The sequence below is a fragment of the Chiloscyllium punctatum genome, unplaced genomic scaffold, assembly GCF_047496795.1.
Source record: "Chiloscyllium punctatum isolate Juve2018m unplaced genomic scaffold, sChiPun1.3 scaffold_473, whole genome shotgun sequence".
Taxonomy (NCBI): Eukaryota; Metazoa; Chordata; class Chondrichthyes; order Orectolobiformes; family Hemiscylliidae; genus Chiloscyllium; species Chiloscyllium punctatum.
The window spans coordinates 97,973-122,718 of NW_027310207.1; the positions used below are offsets into that span (position 1 = coordinate 97,973).

Below are 24,746 nucleotides of genomic sequence, written 5' to 3' on the forward strand. Positions count from 1 at the left end.
GCTGGAGGAGGGGACAGAGATCAGGAGGTTGTGAGGTTGCTCACTGTGTGTGTATGTGGGTCTGTGCTCCTCTGACAGGTCAACGAGATGGATCCTGATCTGAAGAAGCTCTTCACCAAAGCCGGGATTAGTGAATCCCAGCTCACAGACATCGAAACCTCCAAGGTGCTGTACGATTTTATTGAGCAGCAAGGAGGGCTCGACGTGGTCAAGATGGAGATGAGGAGAGAAGGTGATGGACCACCTACTCAGTCTGGGGGGGGGTCTGACCGAGGGATACGGAGATGGGGAACTGTGCACGGTGCTCCGAGTGTGGGTCTGACCGAGGGATAGGGAGATGGGGAACTGTGCTCGGTGCTCCGAGTGTGGGTCTGACCGAGGGATACGGAGATGGGGAACTGTGCGCGGTGCTCCGAGTGTGGGTCTGACCGAGAGATAGGGAGAGGGGGAACTGTGCACGGTGCTCCGAGTGTGGGTCTGACCGAGGGATAGGGAGATGGGGAACTGTGCACGGTGCTCCGAGTGTGGGTCTGACCGAGGGATAGGGAGACGGGGAACTGTGCACGGTGCTCCGAGTGTGGGTCTGACCGAGGGATACGGAGACGGGGAACTGTGCACGGTGCTCCGAGTGTGGGTCTGACCGAGGGATACGGAGACGGGGAACTGTGCACGGTGCTCCGAGTGTGGGTCTGACCGAGGGATAGGGAGACGGGGAACTGTGCACGGTGCTCCGAGTGTGGGTCTGACCGAGGGATAGGGAGACGGGGAACTGTGCACGGTGCTCCGAGTGTGGGTCTGACCGAGGGATACGGAGATGGGGAACTGTGCACCGAGTGTGGGTCTGACCGAGGGATAGGGAGATGGGGAACTGTGCACGGTGCTCCGAGTGTGGGTCTGACCGAGGGATAGGGAGATGGGGAACTGTGCACGGTGCTCCGAGTGTGGGTCTGACCGAGGGATACGGAGACGGGGAACTGTGCACGGTGCTCCGAGTGTGGGTCTGACCGAGGGATACGGAGATGGGGAACTGTGCTCGGTGCTCCCAGTGTGGGTCTGACCGAGGGATACGGAGATGGGGAACTGTGCACCGAGTGTGGGTGTGACCGAGGGATAGGGAGATGGGGAACTGTGCACGGTGCTCCGAGTGTGGGTCTGACCGAGGGATAGGGAGATGGGGAACTGTGCACGGTGCTCCGAGTGTGGGTCTGACCGAGGGATACGGAGATGGGGAACTGTGCAGCGAGTGTGGGTCTGACCGAGGGATAGGGAGATGGGGAACTGTGCACGGTGCTCCGAGTGTGGGTCTGACCGAGGGATACGGAGATGGGGAACTGTGCACGGTGCTCCGAGTGTGGGTCTGACCGAGGGATACGGAGATGGGGAACTGTGCACCGAGTGTGGGTCTGACCGAGGGATAGGGAGATGGGGAACTGTGCACGGTGCTCCGAGTGTGGGTCTGACCGAGGGATAGGGAGATGGGGAACTGTGCACGGTGCTCCGAGTGTGGGTCTGACCGAGGGATACGGAGACGGGGAACTGTGCAGGGTGCTCCGAGTGTGGGTCTGACCGAGGGATACGGAGACGGGGAACTGTGCAGGGTGCTCCGAGTGTGGGTCTGACCGAGGGATAGGGAGACGGGGAACTGTGCACGGTGCTCCGAGTGTGGGACTGACCGAGGGATAGGGAGACGGGGAACTGTGCACGGTGCTCCGAGTGTGGGACTGACCGAGGGATAGGGAGACGGGGAACTGTGCACGGTGCTCCGAGTGTGGGTCTGACCGAGGGATACGGAGACGGGGAACTGTGCACGGTGCTCCGAGTGTGGGTCTGACCGAGGGATACGGAGACGGGGAACTGTGCACGGTGCTCCGAGTGTGGGTCTGACCGAGGGATAGGGAGACGGGGAACTGTGCACGGTGCTCCGAGTGTGGGTCTGACCGAGGGATAGGGAGACGGGGAACTGTGCACGGTGCTCCGAGTGTGGGTCTGACCGAGGGACAGGGAGACGGGGAACTGTGCACGGTGCTCCGAGTGTGGGTCTGACCGAGGGATAGGGAGACGGGGAACCGTGCACGGTGCTCCGAGTGTGGGTCCGACCGAGGGACAGGGAGACGGGGAACTGTGCACGGTGCTCCGAGTGTGGGTCTGACCGAGGGATAGGGAGATGGGGAACTGTGCACGGTGCTCCGAGTGTGGATCTGACCGAGGGATACGGAGACGGGGAACTGTGCACGGTGCTCCGAGTGTGGGTCTGACCGAGGGATAGGGAGATGGGGAACTGTGCACGGTGCTCCGAGTGTGGGTCTGACCGAGGGATAGGGAGATGGGGAACTGTGCACGGTGCTCCGAGTGTGGGTCTGACCGAGGGATACGGAGATGGGGAACTGTGCTCCGAGTGTGGGTCTGACCGAGGGATAGGGAGATGGAGGTCGGTGGGAATGTTTCGCTGGGATGTGATTTGTAAGAATGATCCAGTTTTCCATCTCATCCACGGCCGGAGTGATTCGGAAGTCTCCAAAGTGGGCCTGCAGCGCCACGGCTGGTGGGAGGCTGCCATTGCAGCGTGACCTGTTTACATAGGGATCCCCAACAGAATGGGAAGACCCCGTGGGATGCCAATTGCTCACCCGCCTGGCATTGCCGGCCCTGGGGCCAAATTCTAATTCTGGAACTTTCTTTTCCTTTCCAGCTTCGGCGCCCGCTCCGCCAGCGAGGGGAGGAGCCCCCCCGCCTCCCGCATCCCACCCCCCGGGCAACCGGGGCAGGCAGGGACCCCTACCCCCAGTGCCCCCCACCTCCCGGCCCCCAGCCCGCGGCCCCGTGCCCCCACCCCCTCAGCGGCCGGCCCCTCACCGCACCAGCCCACCCCCACCCCCACCCCCACCGTCTGTCACCCGCTCAACTGGTGCCCCCCCACCCCAAATGGCGGCCGCGGGACCCCCTCCTCCACCCCCGCCCCCACCACCTCCTCCACCCGCCCCCTGCGGCCCCCCACCCCTGGGTGCACCCGCCCCTCGGGTGTCCGGGCCCCCCACCCCACCGTCCGGCCGCAACGCCCTCCTGGACCAGATCCGCAGCGGCATCCAACTGAAAAACGTGAGTACGGGGCTATTCGGTTACGGGAGGCGTCGCCTGGGATCGTTGAGGTGGCTCTGGGAGGGGTATTCGGACGCGGTGGGCGGGGGGGGGGGTCGATCTCCGTGTTTGGCAACGTCCGTTCCCCTTCTTGCTATAGCTCCCTCCTACCCCCTGACCAACCCACTCCATGGGAAAATCCCCCATTGCCTAGGGAAACCATACCCGCCCTCAGGCGGTGAACCCCAGACCAAACCGCTCCCCTTTCAATCCCCATCCCCTCCGACTCTCGCTGCGTCCACCAACGGGGAAGACGCTCTCTCCCTCTGCCATCTCTCGTCGTTCCCAACAGCTCAATCTCCGACGGTCTCCCTCTGTGTGAGCTACAACCCGAGCTTCTCCAGGCCGGGAGCCAGTGTGGGAGTCCGATCTGTAGCCTCCCTCCCATTCCCCGGTCCACGCCAAGACTGACGCAGTGTGGGACACCCGCGTATTGAAGTCCTTTTCGGGTTTCACACTGTTTTCCTGTCACCAGCAAACGTTAAGCTCTCACTACGCTGCCCTCCCATCAAACCCTCCCCGGGAGAGGGACAGCACGGGGTTAGATACAGAGTAAAGCTTCCTCTACACTGTCCCCATCAAACACTCCCCAGGGACAGGGACAGCACGGGGTTAGATACAGCGTAAAGCTCCCTCTACACTGTCCCCCCATCAAACACTCCCAGGGACAGGGACAGCATGGGGTTAGATACAGAGTAAAGCTTCCTCTACACTGTATCTAGCCCCCCTGTCCCTGGGCGTGTTTGATGAGGGGACAGAGTATAAAGCTCTCTCTACACTGTCCCCCCATCAAACACTCCCAGGACAGGGACAGGGGTTAGATAGAGCAAAACTCTCTCTATACCATCTCCCACCGTCAAACCCTCCCATGACAGGGACAGCACGGGGTTAGATACAGAGTAAAGCTCCCTCTACACCATTCCCACCACCAAACACTCTCAGGGCAGAGTCAGCATGGTGCAAAAATACAGAGTAATACTCCCTCCATTTCTACCATCAGCCAAGCCCAATAACAATGAGAGAGTCCTTCTGTGGGAGCAGCGGATCAAATTCACACTTAACGGAGATCCCGATCCTACAGTCAGTATTCTATCTGTGCTGCTGTCCCTCCAATATCGGACTGCTTGCTCAAACCTGTTGTGTATCAGGGCTCCTTTGCTAGTCTGTACAACCCACATCCACTGCAGTACCTGCATTCCCCTGCTCCAAAGCCACAGAGCTGATCTTAAACTCATTCCCAGTCACGCGGGAAAATCCCGGTTCATTATAAACCTACTCAGCTTTGCACATCGCACTTCTATTTCACGTGTCTCATCGTGTAGGTGGCAGAGGTAGCTGAGAGCCCACAACCTCATGAAGAAGACAACAACGGCTTGGTCGGTGCCTTGATTAATGTGATGAAACAACGCAGTAAAGTTATTCACTCCTCAGGTAGGCCGCAGTAAGGAGAGAGGGAGGGTCAGTGCTGAGGGAGCGGGGGCTGTGGGAGGGTCAGTGCTGAGGGAGTGGGGGCTGTGGGAGGGTCAGTGCTGAGGGAGTAGGGGCTGTGGGAGTGTCCGTGCTGAGGGAGTGGGGGCTGTGGGAGTGTCCGCCCTGAGGGAGCAGGGGCTGTGGGAGGGTCAGCGCTGAGGGAGCGGGGGCTGTGGGAGGGTCAGCGTTGAGGGAGCGGGGGCTGTGGGAGGGTCAGTGCTGAGGGAGTGGGGGCTGTGGGAGTGTCCGCCCTGAGGGAGCGGGGGCTGTGGGAGGGTCAGCGTTGAGGGAGCGGGGGCTGTGGGAGGGTCCGCCCTGAGGGAGTGGGGGGGCTGTGGGAGTGTCCGCCCTGAGGGAGTGGGGGGTCTGTGGGAGGGTCAGCGCTGAGGGAGGGTCAGTCCTGAGGGAGGGTCAGTGCTGAGGGAGGGTCAGTGCTGAGGGAGCGGGGGCTGTGGGAGGGTCAGTGCTGAGGGAGCGGGGGCTGTGGGAGGGTCAGTGCTGAGGGAGGGTCAGTGCTGAGGGAGCGGGGGCTGTGGGAGGGTCAGTGCTGAGGGAGTGGGGGCTGTGGGAGGGTCAGTGCTGAGGGAGTGGGGGCTGTGGGAGGGTCAGTGCTGAGGGAGCGGGGGCTGTGGGAGGGTCAGTGCTGAGGGAGGGTCAGTGCTGAGGGAGTGGGGGCTGTGGGAGGGTCAGTTACTAAACGAGATGTTTTCTCTGTTTACAGATGAGGATGATGATGATGGAGCCGATGAATTTGGTGATGAATGGGATGATTAATGCAGACACAGACTCTGCTCTGAGCTTCAGCGTTGAGATAATACCACTTTTGAAAGCTTAAATTTTGCTTTGGTACAACATTAACATGAATTAAGCTGTTTTGTAAAGGGATGTTCACACGTGAGAATCCATCAATTAGGGGAACTGAAACCTATCAAACACTCCCAGGGACAGGGACAGCACGGGGTTAGATACAGAGTAAAGCTCCCTCTACACTGTCCCCCATCAAACACTCCCAGAGACAGGGACAGCACAGGGTTAGATAGAGAGTCTACACTGTCCCCCATCAAACACTCCCAGGGACAGGGACAGGGACAGCACGGGGTTAGATAGAGAGTAAAGCTCTCTCTACACTGTCCCCCTATCAAACACTCCCAGGGACGGGAGATTAGATACAGAGAGTGTCCCCTGTTTGCTGTCACACGTCTGCCCCAGGACAGCTTCCTACTGTTAAACTGCCGGTCAGTGTGTCCTGATGGAGAGTTGATAAGGTCTAAATTCTTGCTTTAACTGGATTCCAGCTCAGTTTGCCGTTCTCCTTGGCTGCTCCCATCGCCGTGATCACTCCTACCACCCTGACAGATAACACCAGACAAGAGCTGGGGGGTGTTGGGAAATCTATCTGCTTTGGCCAGTGGTTCTCGCTAATAAAATCATTTGGTTTGACAATCAGACTCGGTTATTAAGTGCCTGCAAGGCATCGCCCCCATCCCTAACTGCCCCTTCGAAAAGGTGGGGGGGGGGGGGGTTGAGCTGGTGCGGGGACACTGCAGGAATGTGATGTGGGGGGGGGGGGGGGGGGGAGAAAGAGTGTGTTGGGGGCAGGGGCAACTCCCAGAGGGTGCTTCTAATTGTCACACATCTGCCACCCCTTGGACTTCTGGGGGGTTTTGTTTTGGAGGGGGCGACAGAGGAGTTTCGCAGGGCGTCTCGTAGACGGTACACACTGCTGCCCCTCTGCGTCGGTGTTGGAGCTCAGCCAGGCATTCCTAATGAGCCCAGCTACCTCAGGGGCGTGGAGGGAGGGAGTGTTGGAGCTCAGCCGGGCATTCCTAATGAACCCAGCTACCTCGGGGGTGGAGGGAGGGAGTGTTGGAGCTCAGCTGGGCATTTCTAATGAGCCCAGCTACCTTGACACTGACCCTCCCCACAGCGCCCACTCCCTTGGCACCGACTCTCCCTCAGCGCTGACAAAACACACTGAGACCATGGTTAAAACTGTGGTTCTTTAATTAACTGAGTTGGAGTCTCTGGCCGATTGTGGGTCAGAGAGTACACCCCGGGATCGGTAAATCAGAGTTATGCAAGTGGCCTGCACTCCGTCTCCCGCCCACGATGCCAGCGAAACGGCAGACGCCCTCCCAGTCACTCAGCCTGGGACTGTAGGGGGGGCAGGGGGAGAGGGGGGAGAACGCCCCCAGTGGGTGTTTATTCAATCTACAGCCGCACGGCCCGCTTGGTGGCTTTTGGAGGCGAGAGGTGCTCTCTCCAGGAAGATATTAATGTGGACGGGGATCAGGTACCTTCTAACATTAACTACACTGACAAATAAATAATCGCCCCCTACCCCACCCCCCACCCCCCCCACATTCACACCCCCTACATACATCCTGTGTGCACACCCCCCCTGCGCGCACACCCACACGCACACAACCCACCCGCACCCCCCCTCACACACAGGCAGGCACCCACCCTACACAGACGCATGCCTGTACCACCCCACACGCCCCCCCCCTCCACATGCACGCGCCACGTCCCTATCCCCCACACACACACGCAACCCCCCCCACACACACACACGCAACCCCCACACACACACACGCAACCCCCCCCCCACACACACACTCAACCCCCCCCACACACACACACGCAACCCCCCCCCCACACACACGCGCAACCCCCCCCACACACACACTCAACCCCGCCCCACACACACACACGCAAACCCCCCCCCACACACACACACGCAACCCCCCCCTACACACACGCGCGCAACCCCACACACACACTCAACCCCCCCCCCACACACACACTCAACCCCGCCCCACACACACACACGCAACCCCCCCCCTACACACACACACGCAACCCCCCCCACACACACACACGCAACCCCCCCCACACACACACACGCAACCCCCCCCACACACACACACGCAACCCCCCCCACACACACACACGCAACCCCCCCCACACACACACACGCAACCCCCCCCCACACACACACACGCAACCCCCCCCCACACACACACGCAACCCCCCACACACACACGCAACCCCCCCACACACACACGCGCAACCCCCCCCACACACACACGCGCAACCCCCCCCACACACGCAACCCCCCCCCCACACACACACGCAACCCCCCCCTACACACACACACGCAACCCCCCCCACACACACACACGCAACCCCCCCCACACACACACACGCAACCCCCCCACACACACACACGCAACCCCCCCCCCACACACACCCCCCCACACACACACAACCCCCCCCACACACACACACGCAACCCCCCCCACACACACACACGCAACCCCCCCCCTACACACACACACACGCAACCCCCCCCCTACACACACACACGCAACCCCCCCTACACACACACACGCAACCCCCCCCCACACACACACACGCAACCCCCCCCCACACACACACACGCAACCCCCCCCCACACACACACGCAACCCCCCCCACACACACACGCAACCCCCCCCCACACACACACGCAACCCCCCCCACACACACACACGCTACCCCCCCCCACACACACACACACGCAACCCCCCCCACACACACACACACACGCAACCCCCCCCCACACACACACGCAACCCCCCCCACACACACACACGCAACCCCCCCCCCACACACACACACGCAACCCCCCCCCACACACACACGCAACCCCACACACACACACACGCAACCCTCCCCACACACACACGCAACCCCCCACACACACACGCAACCCCCCACACACACACGCAACCCCCCACACACACACACGCAACCCCCCACACACACACGCAACCCCCCACACACACACACACACGCAACCCCGCCCCACACACACACACGCAACCCCGCCCCACACACACACTCGCAACACCGCCCCACACACACACTCGCAACACCCGCCCCACACACACGCAACCCCCCCCACACACACACACGCAACCCCCCCCCACACACACACACGCAACCCCCCCCACACACACACACACACGCAACCCCCCCCCACACACACACACGCAACCCGCCCCACACACACACTCGCAACACCCCCCACACACACGCAACCCCCCCCACAGACACACGCAACCCCCCCCCACACACACACGCAACCCCCCACACACACACGCAACCCCCACACACACACACGCAACCCCCACACACACGCAACCCCCACACACACGCAACCCCACACACACGCAACCCCCACACACACGCAACCCCCACACACACGCAACCCCCACACACACGCAACCCCCCCCACACACACACGCAACCCCCCCACACACACACACGCAACCCCCCCCACACACACACACGCAACCCCCCCACACACACACACGCAACCCCCCCCACACACACACACGCAACCCCCCCACACACACACACGCAACCCCCCCCACACACACACACGCAACCCCCCCACACACACACACGCAACCCCCCCCCACACACACACACACGCAACCCCCCCCCACACACACACACGCAACCCCCCCCACACACACACGCAACCCCCCCCCACACACACACGCAACCCCCCCCCCACACACACACACACGCAACCCCCCCACACACGCAACCCCCCCCACACACGCAACCCCCCCCACACACACACACGCAACCCCCCCCACACACACACACGCAACCCCCCACACACACACACGCAACCCCCACACACACACACACGCAACCCCCCCCACACACACACACACACGCAACCCCCCCCACACACACGCAACCCCCCCACACACACACGCAACCCCCCACACACACACGCAACCCCCCCCACACACACACACACACGCAACCCCCCCCACACACACACATGCAACCCCCCCCACACACACACGCAACCCCCCCCCACACACACACACGCAACCCCCCCCCCACACACACACGCAACCCCCCCCCCACACACACACGCAACCCCCCCCACACACACACACACGCAACCCCCCCTCCACACACACACACGCAACCCCCCCCCACACACACACAACCCCCCCCACACACACACAACCCCCCCCACACACACACGCAACCCCCCCTACACACACACACGCAACCCCCCCACACACGCAACCCCCCCCACACACACACGCAACCCCCCCTACACACACATACGCAACCCCCCCACACACACACGCAACCCCCCCACACACACACACACGCAACCCCCCCACACACACACACACGCAACCCCCCCCCACACACACACGCAACCCCCCCTACACACACATACGCAACCCCCCCCACACACACACGCAACCCCCCCCCACACACACACACGCAACCCCCCCACACACACACACGCAACCCCCCCACACACACACACACACAACCCCCCCACACACACACACAACCCCCCCACACACACACAACCCCCCCCCACACACACACAACCCCCCCCACACACACACAACCCCCCCCACACACACACACGCAACCCCCCCCCCACACACACACACGCAACCCCCCCCACACACACACACGCAACCCCCCCCCACACACACACACACGCAACCCCCCCCCACACACACACACGCAACCCCCCCCCACACACACACACGCAACCCCCCCCCCACACACACACACGCAACCCCCCCCCACACCACACACACGCAACCCCCCCCCACACACACACACACGCAACCCCCCCCCACACACACACACGCAACCCCCCCCCACACACACACACGCAACCCCCCCCCACACACACACACGCAACCCCCACACACACACACACGCAACCCCCCTACACACACACACACGCAACCACCCCCTACACACACACACACGCAACCCCCCTACACACACACACACGCAACCCCCCTACACACACACACACGCAACCCCCCTACACACACACACGCAACCCCCCCCCCACACACACTCGCCCAATTGGTGGGGGGGTCCGGACAGGAGTTGGCGACACTAGCTGTGCCCTATTGAGGATGCCCTTGCCCCCCACCCCCGCCCACGGTGCGGGAGTTTAACCCCTTCCCCTACCAACACCCAGGACCCAACGAAGTGAGCTGCTCCCATCCAGAGGGTTGGGAGGACAGGGGTTGGCCGGGGAGGGGTGAGGTTTCTGAGTGTTCAGGAGAACAGAGTCTGGGGGAGGTCCAGCACTGTGCCCCTCCCTCCCCCCCCGTACCCCAAGTCCATCTCCGCCCTGGTCAGAGCATCCGCCAGGGTGAAGCGACCAGAGGCGTCAAGGCTAGAGGCAGCGCCTGGCTGTGAAACAATCACCCCCCCCTCCCACTCCACGCGCCCCCTTCACGCACTCTGCCCTCTGCCCTCTGCAGACCTCCCCCCCGCCCCCCGTTGCTCACAGGTCACCTTGTCCTGAAGGGGCAGGGGGTCGAAGGTCAGACCTCACCCCTTGGTCTGGAGGTCACAGACAGGGGGGGGGGGGCGGAGGGTGGAAGGTCATGCCGAAAGAAAAGACGCTCTCCACCCCTGGGCGGGGGCCCCGAGGGCCCATCCCGCAGAGGATTGGAGGGTGGGGTTTTGGTCGTGGTGGATGGGGAGGGGTCAGGAGGAGATCGGCGGGTCTGGGTCGGAGTCTGGGTCTGGGGTGGTAGCAGTCGCGGCTCTGTCCTGGGAGTCCCAGACCTCGGACTGGAGGTAGTTTGCGAAAAGGGTCTTGGCTCGGTGCAGTACCCGCTGTAGGTTCTGTCTGCGGACCAGTCGGTCAAAGTGCATCGCCAGCTCGTTGTAATCCATTTGGCCGCGCAGGATCATCGCCCGGTGTTCCAGCAGCAAGGCCAGGCACAGGAACAACACAAACGGGTTCCCGTGACCAAACTCCTGAGGAGGGGGCAGAGCGGGCACAGGACCCTCATCCCCAACCTCGACCGGGGCACCCTCCCTCCCAGGACTCGCGTCCACTCCTCCGACCGGGAGACCCTCACCCCAGGACTCGCGTCCACTCCTCCGACCGGGAGACCCTCACTCCCAGGACTCGCGTCCACTCCTCCGACCGGGGCGCCCTCCCTCCCAGGACTCGCGTCCACTCCTCCGACCGGGAGACCCTCACTCCCAGGACTCGCGTCCACTCCTCCGACCGGGAGACCCTCACTCCCAGGACCCTCCGACCCTCCTCCGACCGGGGCACCCTCCCTCCTAGGACCCTCCGACCCTCCTCCGACTGGGAGACCCTCACACCCAGGACCCTCCAACCCTCCTCCGACCGGGGCACCCTCCCTCCAAGGACCCTCCAACCCTCCTCCGACTGGGAGACCCTCACTCCCAGGACCCTCAGACCCTTCTCCAACCGGGAGACCCTCACTCCCAGGACCTTTATCCTTTCCTCCGACTGGGAGACCCTCACTCCCGAGACCCTCACTCCCAGCACCCTCGCCCCCTCCTCCGACTGGGAGACCCTCACTCCCGAGACCCTCACTCCCAGGACCCTCGCCCCCTCCTCCGACTGGGAGACCCTCACTCCCGAGACCCTCACTCCCAGGACCCTCGCCCCCTCCTCCGACTGGGAGACCCTCACCCCCTCCTCCGACTGGGAGACCCTCACTCCCGAGACCCTCACTCCCAGGACCCTCGCCCCCCTCCTCCGACCGGGAGACCCTCACCCCCTCCTCCGACCGAGAGACCCTCACTCCCGAGACCCTCACTCCCAGGACCCTCGCCCCCTCCTCCGACCGGGAGACCCCCCCCCCCAGCCTCGCCGACCGGGAGACCCCCCCCCCCAGCCTCGGCCCCCGCCCCGGGAGGGGGGGCCAGGACGGGGGCGGGCGCCGAGCGCCCCGGCCTGGGACCGGGAGGGACCCGGCCCCCCTCCAGTCGGAGCCGGGGCCCGGCCGGCCGCACCATGGCGCGGGGGGGGTCCGGGGGCGGGGGCCGGGGGTCGGTCAGCTCCACCTCGGCGGCGGGGGGGTCAGGCGGCAGCGAGCTCCAGGAGACCTCCAGCAGTCGGAGGGCGTCGTCGAAGGAGAACTCCCGCTTGAGCTCCAGCAGCAGCCAGCGGTAGCAGAAGAGGAGGTCATCGGCGCCGCGGGACGCCAGGTACGAGTGGAACTCCGGGTCGGCGCGGCGCAGGAGCAGCCGCAAGTGCCGGAACTTCAGCGCCATGGCCAGGCCGTCCGGCTGGAAGTTGGCCTCCAGCCGCTTCATGATGCCGCAGAAGCAGACGTAGGCTTGCCCCTCGTGGTCCATGACCGCCAGGATGGGCGAGGCGATGTCGCTCATGCCCTGGCAGTAGGAGATGCGCGGGTGGGTGACCGCGTAGGTGACCAGCAGGTCCCGCAGCGCCAGCAGGTGGGCGCTGTCCTCGGAGCCCGCGAAGTAAGGGTGGGCGCGGTCCGTGCGCAGGACGTCCTTCAGCACCATGCCGCTGACAAACTCCAGGTCCTCGGGGCACGCGCGCAGCGCCCACTCCGACTTCAGCTGCTCGTACTCCCGGGTCTTGCGCTTCATGTAGTCCATCCGCTCCTGACCGGTCAGGCCGTCCGGGTACACGTTCAGCAGGTAGCGCCACACCACCTGGCACGGGCAGAGAGAGAGAGAGAGAGAGGGAGAGAGAGAGCACGGGCACACACAGACACACACACACACAGACACACACACACACAAGCATTGGGCAGGGGGAAGGGGCAACAGAAACTCCGTGCCACCCTCTCCCTAACCGCAGCAGTGCCCTGATCCCTGTGTAAACACGTCCCGGGGGGTGCACCGATCCCTGTGTAAACACGTCCCGGGGGTGGTGCCCCCATCCCTGTGTAATCACGTCGGGGGGGGGGGGGGTGGGGAACGCCCCAATCCCTGTGTAAACACGCCCCGCACCTATCCCTATGTAAACACGTCCCGGGGGGAGGGCGGGGGTGAGCCCCCATCCCTGTGTAAACACGTCCCGGGGGGGGGGGGGGGGGGGGGACGCCCCTATCCCTGTGTAAACACGTCCCGGGGGGAGGGCGGGGGTGAGCCCCCATCCCTGTGTAAACACGTCCCGGGGGGGGGGGGGGGGAACGCCCCTATCCCTGTGTAAACACGTCCCGGGGGGAGGGGACGCCCCTATCCCTGTGTAAACACGTCCCGGGGGGAGGGGACGCCCCTATCCCTGTGTAAACACGTCCCGGGGGGAGGGGACGCCCCGATCCCTGTGTAAACACGTCCCAGGGGGGAGGGGACGCCCCTATCCCTGTGTAAACACGTCCCGGGGGGAGGGGACGCCCCGATCCCTGTGTAAACACGTCCCAGGGGGGAGGGGACGCCCCTATCACTGTGTAAACACGTCCCGGGGGGAGGGGACGCCCCTATCCCTGTGTAAACACGTCCCAGGGGGGAGGGGACGCCCCTATCACTGTGTAAACACGTCCCGGGGGGAGGGGACGCCCCTATCCCTGTGTAAACACGTCCCGGGGGGGGGGGGACGCCCCTATCCCTGTGTAAACAGGTCCCGGGGGGAGGGGACGCCCCTATCCCTGTGTAAACACGTCCCGGGGGGAGGGGACGCCCCTATCCCTGTGTAAATACGCCCCGGGGGGAGGGGACGCCCCTATCCCTGTGTAAACACGTCCCGGGGGGAGGGGACGCCCCTATCCCTGTGTAAACACGTCCCAGGGGGAGGGGACGCCCCTATCCCTGTGTAAACACGTCCCGGGGGGAGGGGACGCCCCTATCCCTGTGTAAACACGTCCCGGGGGGAGGGGATGCCCCTATCCCTGTGTAAACACGTCCCGGGGGGAGGGGACGCCCCAATCCCAGTGTAAACACGTCACGGGGGGGGGACGCCCCTATCCCTGTGTAAACACGTCCCGGGGGGAGGGGACGCCCCTATCCCTGTGTAAACACATCCCGGGGGGACGCCCCTATCCCTGAGTAAACACGTCCCAGGGGGAGGGGACGCCCCTATCCCTGTGTAAACACATCCCGGGGGGAGGGGACGCCCCTATCCCTGTGTAAACACGTCCCGGGGGGAGGGGACGCCCCTATCCCTGTATAAACACGTCCCGGGGGGAGGGGACGCCCCTATCCCTGTGTAAACACGCCCCGGGGGGAGGGGACGCCCCTATCCCTGTGTAAACACGCCCCGGGGGGAGGGGACGCCCCTATCCCTGTGTAAACACGCCCCGGGGGGAGGGGACGCCCCTATCCCTGTGTAAACACGTCCCGGGGGGAGGGGACGCCCCTATTCCTGTGTAAACACGTCCCGGGGGGAGGGGACGCCCCTATCCCTGTGTAAACACGTCCCGGGGGGAGGGGACGCCCCTATCCCTGTGTAAACACGTCCCGGGGGGAGGGGACGCCCCTATCCCTGTGTAAACACGTCCCGGGGGGAGGGGACGCCCCTATCCCTGTGTAAACACGTCCCGGGGGGAGGGGACGCCCCAATCCCAGTGTAAACACGTCCCGGGGGGAGGGGACGCCCCAATCCCAGTGTAAACACGTCACGGGGGGAGGGGACGCCCCAATCCCAGTGTAAACACGTCACGGGGGGGGGACGCCCCTATCCCTGTGTAAACACGTCCCGGGGGGAGGGGACGCCCCTATCCCTGTGTAAACACATCCCGGGGGGACGCCCCTATCCCTGAGTAAACACGTCCCAGGGGGAGGGGACGCCCCTATCCCTGTGTAAACACATCCCGGGGGGAGGGGACGCCCCTATCCCTGTGTAAACATGTCACAGGGGGAGGGGACGCCCCTATCCCTGTGTAAACACGTCCCGGGGGGAGGGGACGCCCCTGTCCCTGTGTAAACACGTCCCGGGGGGAGGGGACGCCCCAATCCCTGTGTAAACACGTCACGGGGGGGGGACGCCCCTATCCCTGTGTAAACACGTCCCGGGGGGAGGGGACGCCCCTATCCCTGTGTAAACCCCCCCCCCCCCCGGGGGGGACGCCCTATCCCTGTGTAAACACGTCCCGGGGGAGGGGACGCCCCTATCTCTGTGTAAACACGTCCCGGGGGGAGGGGACGCCCCTATCCCTGTATAAACACGCCCCGGGGGAGGGGACGCCCCTATACCTGTGTAAACACGTCCCGGGGAGAGGGGACGCCCCTATCCCTGTGTAAACACGTCCCAGGGGGAGGGGACGCCCCTATCCCTGTGTAAACACGTCCCAGGGGGAGGGGACGCCCCTGTCCCTGTGTAAACACGTCACAGGGGGAGGGGACGCCCCAATCCCAGTGTAAACACGTCCCGGGGGAGGGGACGCCCTATCCCTGTGTAAACACGTCCCGGGGGAGGGGACGCCCCTATCTCTGTGTAAACACGTCCCGGGGGGAGGGGACGCCCCGATCCCTGTGTAAACACGCCCCGGGGGAGGGGACGCCCCTATCCCTGTATAAACACGTCCTGGGGGGAGGGGACGCCCCTATCCCTGTGTAAACACGTCACAGGGGGGAGGGGCGCCCCTATCCCTGTGTAAACACGACCCGGGGGGAGGGGATGCCCCTATCCCTGTGTAAACACGTCCCGAGGGGAGGGGACGCCCCTATCCCTGTGTGAACATGTCCCAGGGGGGAGGGGACGCCCCTATCCCTGTGTAAACACGTCCCGGGGGGAGGGGACGCCCCGATCCCTGTGTAAACACGTCCCAGGGGGAGGGGACGCCCCCATCCCTGTGTAAACACGTCCCGGAGGAGGGGACGCCCCTATCCCTGTGTAAACACGTCCCGGGGGGAGGGGACGCCCCGATCCCTGTGTAAACACGCCCCGGGGGAGGGGACGCCCCTATCCCTGTATAAACATGTCCTGGGGGGAGGGGACGCCCCTATCCCTGTGTAAACACGTCACAGGGGGGAGGGGACGCCCCTATCCCTGTGTAAACACGTCCCAGGGGGAGGGGACGCCCCTATCCCTGTGTAAACACGTCCCAGGGGGAGGGGACGCCCCTATCCCTGTATAAACACGCCCCGGGGGAGGGGACGCCCCTAATACTGTGTAAACACGTCCCGGGGAGAGGGGACGCCCCTATCCCTGTGTAAACACGTCCCAGGGGGAGGGGACGCCCCTATCCCTGTGTAAACACGTCCCAGGGGGAGGGGACGCCCCTATCCCTGTGTAAACACGTCCCAGGGGGAGGGGACGCCCCCATCCCTGTGTAAACACGACCCGGGGGGAGGGGATGCCCCTATCCCTGTGTAAACACGTCCTGAGGGGAGGGGACGCCCCTATCCCTGTGTAAACACGTCCCAGGGGGAGGGGACGCCCCCATCCCTGTGTAAACACGACCCGGGGGGAGGGGACGCCCCTATCCCTGTGTAAACACGTCCCGGGGGGAGGGGACGCCCCTATCCCTGTGTGAACATGTCCCAGGGGGGAGGGGACGCCCCTATCCCTGTGTAAACACGTCCCGGGGGGAGGGGACGCCCCGATCCCTGTGTAAACACGTCCCAGGGGGAGGGGACGCCCCTATCCCTGTGTAAACACGTCCCGGAGGAGGGGACGCCCCTATCCCTGTGTAAACACGTCCCGGGGCTATGCCCCTATCCCTGTGTAAACACGACCCAGGGGGGAGGGGACGCCCCTATCCCTGTATAAACACGTCCCGCGGGGAGGGGACGCCCCTATCCCTGTGTAAACACGCCCCGGGGGGCGGGGACGCCCCTATCCCTGTGTAAACACGTCCCGGGGAGAGGGGACGCCCCTATCCCTGTGTAAACACGTCCCAGGGGGAGGGGACGCCCCTATCCCTGTGTAAACACGTCCCAGGGGGAGGGGACGCCCCTGTCCCTGTGTAAACACGTCACAGGGGGAGGGGACGCCCCAATCCCAGTGTAAACACGTCCCGGGGGAGGGGACGCCCTATCCCTGTGTAAACACGTCCCGGGGGAGGGGACGCCCCTATCTCTGTGTAAACACGTCCCGGGGGGAGGGGACGCCCCGATCCCTGTGTAAACACGCCCCGGGGGAGGGGACACCCCTATCCCTGTATAAACACGTCCTGGGGGGAGGGGACGCCCCCTATCCCTGTGTAAACACGTCACAGGGGGGAGGGGCGCCCCTATCCCTGTGTAAACACGACCCGGGGGGAGGGGATGCCCCTATCCCTGTGTAAACACGTCCCGAGGGGAGGGGACGCCCCTATCCCTGTGTGAACATGTCCCAGGGGGGAGGGGACGCCCCTATCCCTGTGTAAACACGTCCCGGGGGGAGGGGACGCCCCGATCCCTGTGTAAACACGTCCCAGGGGGAGGGGACGCCCCTATCCCTGTGTAAACACGTCCCGGAGGAGGGGACGCCCCTATCCCTGTGTAAACACGTCCCGGGGCTATGCCCCTATCCCTGTGTAAACACGACCCAGGGGGGAGGGGACGCCCCTATCCCTGTATAAACACGTCCCGCGGGGAGGGGACGCCCCTATCCCTGTGTAAACACGTCACAGGGGGGAGGGGACGCCCCTATCCCTGTGTAAACACGTCCCAGGGGGAGGGGACGCCCCTATCCCTGTGTAAACACGTCCCAGGGGGAGGGGACGCCCCTATCCCTGTATAAACACGCCCCGGGGGAGGGGACGCCCCTATACCTGTGTAAACACGTCCCGGGGAGAGGGGACGCCCCTTTCCCTGTGTAAACACGTCCCAGGGGGAGGGGACGCCCCTATCCCTGTGTGAACATGTCCCAGGGGGGAGGGGACGCCCCTATCCCTGTGTAAACACGTCACAGGGGGGAGGGGCGCCCCTATCCCTGTGTAAACACGACCCGGGGGGAGGGGATGCCCCTATCCCTGTGTAAACACGTCCCGAGGGGAGGGGACGCCCCTATCCCTGTGTGAACATGTCCCAGGGGGGAGGGGACGCCCCTATCCCTGTGTAAACACGTCCCGGGGGGAGGGGACGCCCCCGATCCCTGTGTAAACACGTCCCGGGGGGAGGGGACGCCCCCATCCCTGTGTAAACACGTCCCGGAGGAGGGGACGCCCCTATCCCTGTGTAAACACGTCCCGGGGGGAGGGGACGCCCCGATCCCTGTGTAAACACGCCCCGGGGGAGGGGACGCCCCTATCCCTGTATAAACATGTCCTGGGGGGAGGGGACGCCCCTATCCCTGTGTAAACACGTCACAGGGGGGAGGGGACGCCCCTATCCCTGTGTAAACACGTCCCAGGGGGAGGGGACGCCCCTATCCCTGTGTAAACACGTCCCAGGGGGAGGGGACGCCCCTATCCCTGTATAAACACGCCCCGGGGGAGGGGACGCCCCTATACCTGTGTAAACACGTCCCGGGGAGAGGGGACGCCCCTATCCCTGTGTAAACACGTCCCAGGGGGAGGGGACGCCCCTATCCCTGTGTAAACACGTCCCAGGGGGAGGGGACGCCCCTATCCCTGTGTAAACACGTCCCAGGGGGAGGGGACGCCCCCATCCCTGTGTAAACACGACCCGGGGGGAGGGGATGCCCCTATCCCTGTGTAAACACGTCCTGAGGGGAGGGGACGCCCCAATCCCTGTGTAAACACGTCCCAGGGGGAGGGGACGCCCCCATCCCTGTGTAAACACGACCCGGGGGGAGGGGACGCCCCTATCCCTGTGTAAACACGTCCCGGGGGGAGGGGACGCCCCTATCCCTGTGTGAACATGTCCCAGGGGGGAGGGGACGCCCCTATCCCTGTGTAAACACGCCCCGGGGGAGGGGACGCCCCTATCCCTGTATAAACACGTCCTGGGGGGAGGGGACGCCCCTATCCCTGTGTAAACACGTCACAGGGGGGAGGGGCGCCCCTATCCCTGTGTAAACACGACCCGGGGGGAGGGGATGCCCCTATCCCTGTGTAAACACGTCCCGAGGGGAGGGGACGCCCCTATCCCTGTGTGAACATGTCCCAGGGGGGAGGGGACGCCCCTATCCCTGTGTAAACACGTCCCGGGGGGAGGGGACGCCCCGATCCCTGTGTAAACACGTCCCAGGGGGAGGGGACGCCCCTATCCCTGTGTAAACACGTCCCGGAGGAGGGGACGCCCCTATCCCTGTGTAAACACGTCCCGGGGCTATGCCCCTATCCCTGTGTAAACACGACCCAGGGGGGAGGGGACGCCCCTATCCCTGTATAAACACGTCCCGCGGGGAGGGGACGCCCCTATCCCTGTGTAAACACGTCACAGGGGGGAGGGGACGCCCCTATCCCTGTGTAAACACGTCCCAGGGGGAGGGGACGCCCCTATCCCTGTGTAAACACGTCCCAGGGGGAGGGGACGCCCCTATCCCTGTATAAACACGCCCCGGGGGAGGGGACGCCCCTATACCTGTGTAAACACGTCCCGGGGAGAGGGGACGCCCCTTTCCCTGTGTAAACACGTCCCAGGGGGAGGGGACGCCCCTATCCCTGTGTGAACATGTCCCAGGGGGGAGGGGACGCCCCTATCCCTGTGTAAACACGTCACAGGGGGGAGGGGCGCCCCTATCCCTGTGTAAACACGACCCGGGGGGAGGGGATGCCCCTATCCCTGTGTAAACACGTCCCGAGGGGAGGGGACGCCCCTATCCCTGTGTGAACATGTCCCAGGGGGGAGGGGACGCCCCTATCCCTGTGTAAACACGTCCCGGGGGGAGGGGACGCCCCGATCCCTGTGTAAACACGTCCCGGGGGGAGGGGACGCCCCCATCCCTGTGTAAACACGTCCCGGAGGAGGGGACGCCCCTATCCCTGTGTAAACACGTCCCGGGGGGAGGGGACGCCCCGATCCCTGTGTAAACACGCCCCGGGGGAGGGGACGCCCCTATCCCTGTATAAACATGTCCTGGGGGGAGGGGACGCCCCTATCCCTGTGTAAACACGTCACAGGGGGGAGGGGACTCCCCTATCCCTGTGTAAACACGTCCCAGGGGGAGGGGACGCCCCTATCCCTGTGTAAACACGTCCCAGGGGGAGGGGACGCCCCTATCCCTGTATAAACACGCCCCGGGGGAGGGGACGCCCCTATACCTGTGTAAACACGTCCCGGGGAGAGGGGACGCCCCTATCCCTGTGTAAACACGTCCCAGGGGGAGGGGACGCCCCTATCCCTGTGTAAACACGTCCCAGGGGGAGGGGACGCCCCTATCCCTGTGTAAACACGTCCCAGGGGGAGGGGACGCCCCCATCCCTGTGTAAACACGACCCGGGGGGAGGGGATGCCCCTATCCCTGTGTAAACACGTCCTGAGGGGAGGGGACGCCCCTATCCCTGTGTAAACACGTCCCAGGGGGAGGGGACGCCCCCATCCCTGTGTAAACACGACCCGGGGGGAGGGGACGCCCCTATCCCTGTGTAAACACGTCCCGGGGGGAGGGGACGCCCCTATCCCTGTGTGAACATGTCCCAGGGGGGAGGGGACGCCCCTATCCCTGTGTAAACACGTCCCGGGGGGAGGGGACGCCCCGATCCCTGTGTAAACACGTCCCAGGGGGAGGGGACGCCCCTATCCCTGTGTAAACACGTCCCGGAGGAGGGGACGCCCCTATCCCTGTGTAAACACGTCCCGGGGCTATGCCCCTATCCCTGTGTAAACACGACCCAGGGGGGAGGGGACGCCCCTATCCCTGTATAAACACGTCCCGCGGGGAGGGGACGCCCCTATCCCTGTGTAAACACGCCCCGGGGGGCGGGGACGCCCCTATCCCTGTGTAAACACGTCCCGGGGAGAGGGGACGCCCCTATCCCTGTGTAAACACGTCCCAGGGGGAGGGGACGCCCCTATCCCTGTGTAAACACGTCCCAGGGGGAGGGGACGCCCCTGTCCCTGTGTAAACACGTCACAGGGGGAGGGGACGCCCCAATCCCAGTGTAAACACGTCCCGGGGGAGGGGACGCCCTATCCCTGTGTAAACACGTCCCGGGGGAGGGGACGCCCCTATCTCTGTGTAAACACGTCCCGGGGGGAGGGGACGCCCCGATCCCTGTGTAAACACGCCCCGGGGGAGGGGACACCCCTATCCCTGTATAAACACGTCCTGGGGGGAGGGGACGCCCCTATCCCTGTGTAAACACGTCACAGGGGGGAGGGGCGCCCCTATCCCTGTGTAAACACGACCCGGGGGGAGGGGATGCCCCTATCCCTGTGTAAACACGTCCCGAGGGGAGGGGACGCCCCTATCCCTGTGTGAACATGTCCCAGGGGGGAGGGGACGCCCCTATCCCTGTGTAAACACGTCCCGGGGGGAGGGGACGCCCCGATCCCTGTGTAAACACGTCCCAGGGGGAGGGGACGCCCCCATCCCTGTGTAAACACGTCCCGGAGGAGGGGACGCCCCTATCCCTGTGTAAACACGTCCCGGGGGGAGGGGACGCCCCGATCCCTGTGTAAACACGCCCCGGGGGAGGGGACGCCCCTATCCCTGTATAAACATGTCCTGGGGGGAGGGGACGCCCCTATCCCTGTGTAAACACGTCACAGGGGGGAGGGGACGCCCCTATCCCTGTGTAAACACGTCCCAGGGGGAGGGGACGCCCCTATCCCTGTGTAAACACGTCCCAGGGGGAGGGGACGCCCCTATCCCTGTATAAACACGCCCCGGGGGAGGGGACGCCCCTATACCTGTGTAAACACGTCCCGGGGAGAGGGGACGCCCCTTTCCCTGTGTAAACACGTCCCAGGGGGAGGGGACGCCCCTATCCCTGTGTAAACACGTCCCAGGGGGAGGGGACGCCCCTATCCCTGTGTAAACACGTCCCAGGGGGAGGGGACGCCCCCATCCCTGTGTAAACACGACCCGGGGGGAGGGGATGCCCCTATCCCTGTGTAAACACGTCCTGAGGGGAGGGGACGCCCCTATCCCTGTGTAAACACGTCCCAGGGGGAGGGGACGCCCCCATCCCTGTGTAAACACGACCCGGGGGGAGGGGACGCCCCTATCCCTGTGTAAACACGTCCCGGGGGGAGGGGACGCCCCTATCCCTGTGTGAACATGTCCCAGGGGGGAGGGGACGCCCCTATCCCTGTGTAAACACGTCCCGGGGGGAGGGGACGCCCCGATCCCTGTGTAAACACGTCCCGGAGGAGGGGACGCCCCTATCCCTGTGTAAACACGTCCCGGGGCTATGCCCCCTATCCCTGTGTAAACACGTCCCAGGGGGAGGGGACGCCCCCATCCCTGTGTAAACACGTCCCGGAGGAGGGGACGCCCCTATCCCTGTGTAAACACGTCCCGGGGCTATGCCCCTATCCCTGTGTAAACACGACCCAGGGGGGAGGGGACGCCCCTATCCCTGTATAAACACGTCCCGGGGGGAGGGGACGCCCCTGTCCCTGTGTAAACACGTCCCGGGGGGGGGGGGGGGGGGGGGAACGCCCCTATCCCTGTGTAAACACGTCCCAGGGGGAGGGGACGCCCCTATCCCTGTGTAAACACGTCCCGGGGGGAGGGGACGCCCCTATCCCTGTGTAAACACGTCCCGGGGGGAGGGGACACCCCTATCCCTGTGTAAACACGTCCCGGGGGGAGGGGACACCCCTATCCCTGTGTAAACACGTCCCGGGGGGAGGGGACGCCCCTATCCCTGTGTAAACACGTCCCGGGAGAGGGGGGTGCCCCTATCCCTGTGTAACCGCCCCTATCCCTGTGTGAACACGCCCCAGGGCTATGCCCCTACCCCTGTGTAAACACGCCCCAGGGGCCGGGGGGGGATATGAGGGGCCGAGGGGACACAGACGGACAGACAGATGGACAGAGAGCCTGCCATACCTTACGCAGAGCTGGCTCCACCCCTCCGTGGTAGATTCGGAGCCGGAGTTCCTCGGGCCTACACAGCTGTCCCTGGTGGTTGAGGAACGTGTGGAACTCTGCGTCACTGAGGGGCGGCTTAAACGGTCTCACTACCTCCTCGCCACTCGACCAGCTCAGCACCTGCTGCACCTTCGAGATCGTTCGGCCCACCTAACGGGGAGGGGGGGGGGGGAGCCACATGGCAGGGATTCAGTAAAGCTGCTCCAAATAGAGTAAAGCTCCCTCCACGCTGTCCCTCCCAGAACAGGGACAGCACGGGGTTAGATACAGAGTAAACCTGCCTCTACACCATCCCCCCCCTACCAAATACTCCCAGGGACAGGGACAGCCCGGGGTTAGAGACAGGGTAAAGCTCCCTCTACACTGTCCCCCATCAAACACTCCCAGGGACAGGGGGTTAGATACAGAGTAAGGCTCCCTCTACACTGTCCCCCCATCAAACACTCCCAGGGACAGGGACAGCACGGGGTTAGATACAGAGTAAAGCTCCCTCTACACTGTCCCCCCGTCAAACACTCCCAGGGACAGTGACAGCACGGGGTTAGATACAGAGTAAAGCTCCCTCTACACTGTCCCCCCCATCAAACACTCCCAGGGACAGGGACAGCACGGGGTTAGATACAGAGTAAATCTTCCTCTACACTGTCCCCTCTATCAGACACTCCCAGGACAGGGGGTTCAATACAGAGTAAAGCTCCCTCTATACACTGACCTGAGAGATGATAGACTGTGTGAGGGGGAGAGCTGTCGTTGCGATGGACCTTCTCTCTGGAGTCACAGCGTCTGAACCAATCACATCTTTTGGACTGATGATGTCCCAGTCTTCCAGCAGTGGGCCTGTAGTGGGGCAGGGAAAGGGGTTACACTGAAATACCACTGTTTACCATCAATGTGTCTGCTCGCTCTCTCTCTCTCTCCGACCTCCCCATCCAAACGCGGGGCTGTGTTTATCATCAATGTGTCTGCTCTCTCTCTCTCTCTGTCCCCCCTGTCCAAACGCGGGGCTGTGTTTACCATCAATGTGTCTGCTCTCTCTCTCTCTCTCTCCGACCCCCATCCAAACACAGGGCTGTGTTTATCATCAATGTGTCTGCTCTCTCTCTCTCTGACCCCCCCCATCCAAACGCGGGGCTGTGTTTATCATCAATGTGTCTGCTCTCTCTCTCTCTCTGACCCCCCCCATCCAAACGCGGGGCTGTGTTTATCATCAATGTGTCTGCTCTCTCTCTCTCTGACCCCCCCCATCCAAACGCGGGGCTGTGTTTATCATCAATGTGTCTGCTCTCTCTCTCTCTCTCTGTCCCCCCCATCCAAACGCGGGGCTGTGTTTATCATCAATGTGTCTGCTCTCTCTCTCTCTCTCTCCGACCCCCATCCAAACACAGGGCTGTGTTTATCATCAATGTGTCTGCTCTCTCTCTCTCTGACCCCCCCCATCCAAACGCGGGGCTGTGTT

General features: G+C 64.0%; 2 protein-coding genes across 3 annotated transcripts in view; one reads left to right on the top strand and one right to left on the bottom strand.

Annotated features, from left to right (window-relative positions):
• Window positions 1–6,048, top strand: part of wasb (WASP actin nucleation promoting factor b) — a 51,612-nt gene extending 45,564 nt beyond the window's left edge. For both annotated transcript variants that reach the window (XM_072567545.1, XM_072567544.1), the window contains exons 9-12: window positions 79–232; window positions 2,690–3,096; window positions 4,458–4,566; window positions 5,327–6,048. In XM_072567545.1, coding sequence (XP_072423646.1) covers window positions 79–232; window positions 2,690–3,096; window positions 4,458–4,566; window positions 5,327–5,379 — 723 coding nt within the window. In that variant the 3' untranslated portion in view covers window positions 5,380–6,048. The remainder of the gene's footprint in view (window positions 1–78; window positions 233–2,689; window positions 3,097–4,457; window positions 4,567–5,326) is intronic.
• Window positions 6,049–10,427: 4,379 nt separating this feature from the next.
• On the bottom strand, window positions 10,428–24,127 carry tbc1d25 (TBC1 domain family, member 25; the record flags this gene model as incomplete). Its single annotated transcript, XM_072567543.1, has 4 exons — window positions 10,428–11,579; window positions 12,213–13,128; window positions 23,249–23,440; window positions 24,003–24,127. Coding segments are annotated over 4 exons (1,649 nt in total), but the record flags the coding sequence as incomplete, so codon positions are not given.
• Between the last annotated feature and the right edge of the window lie 619 nt (window positions 24,128–24,746).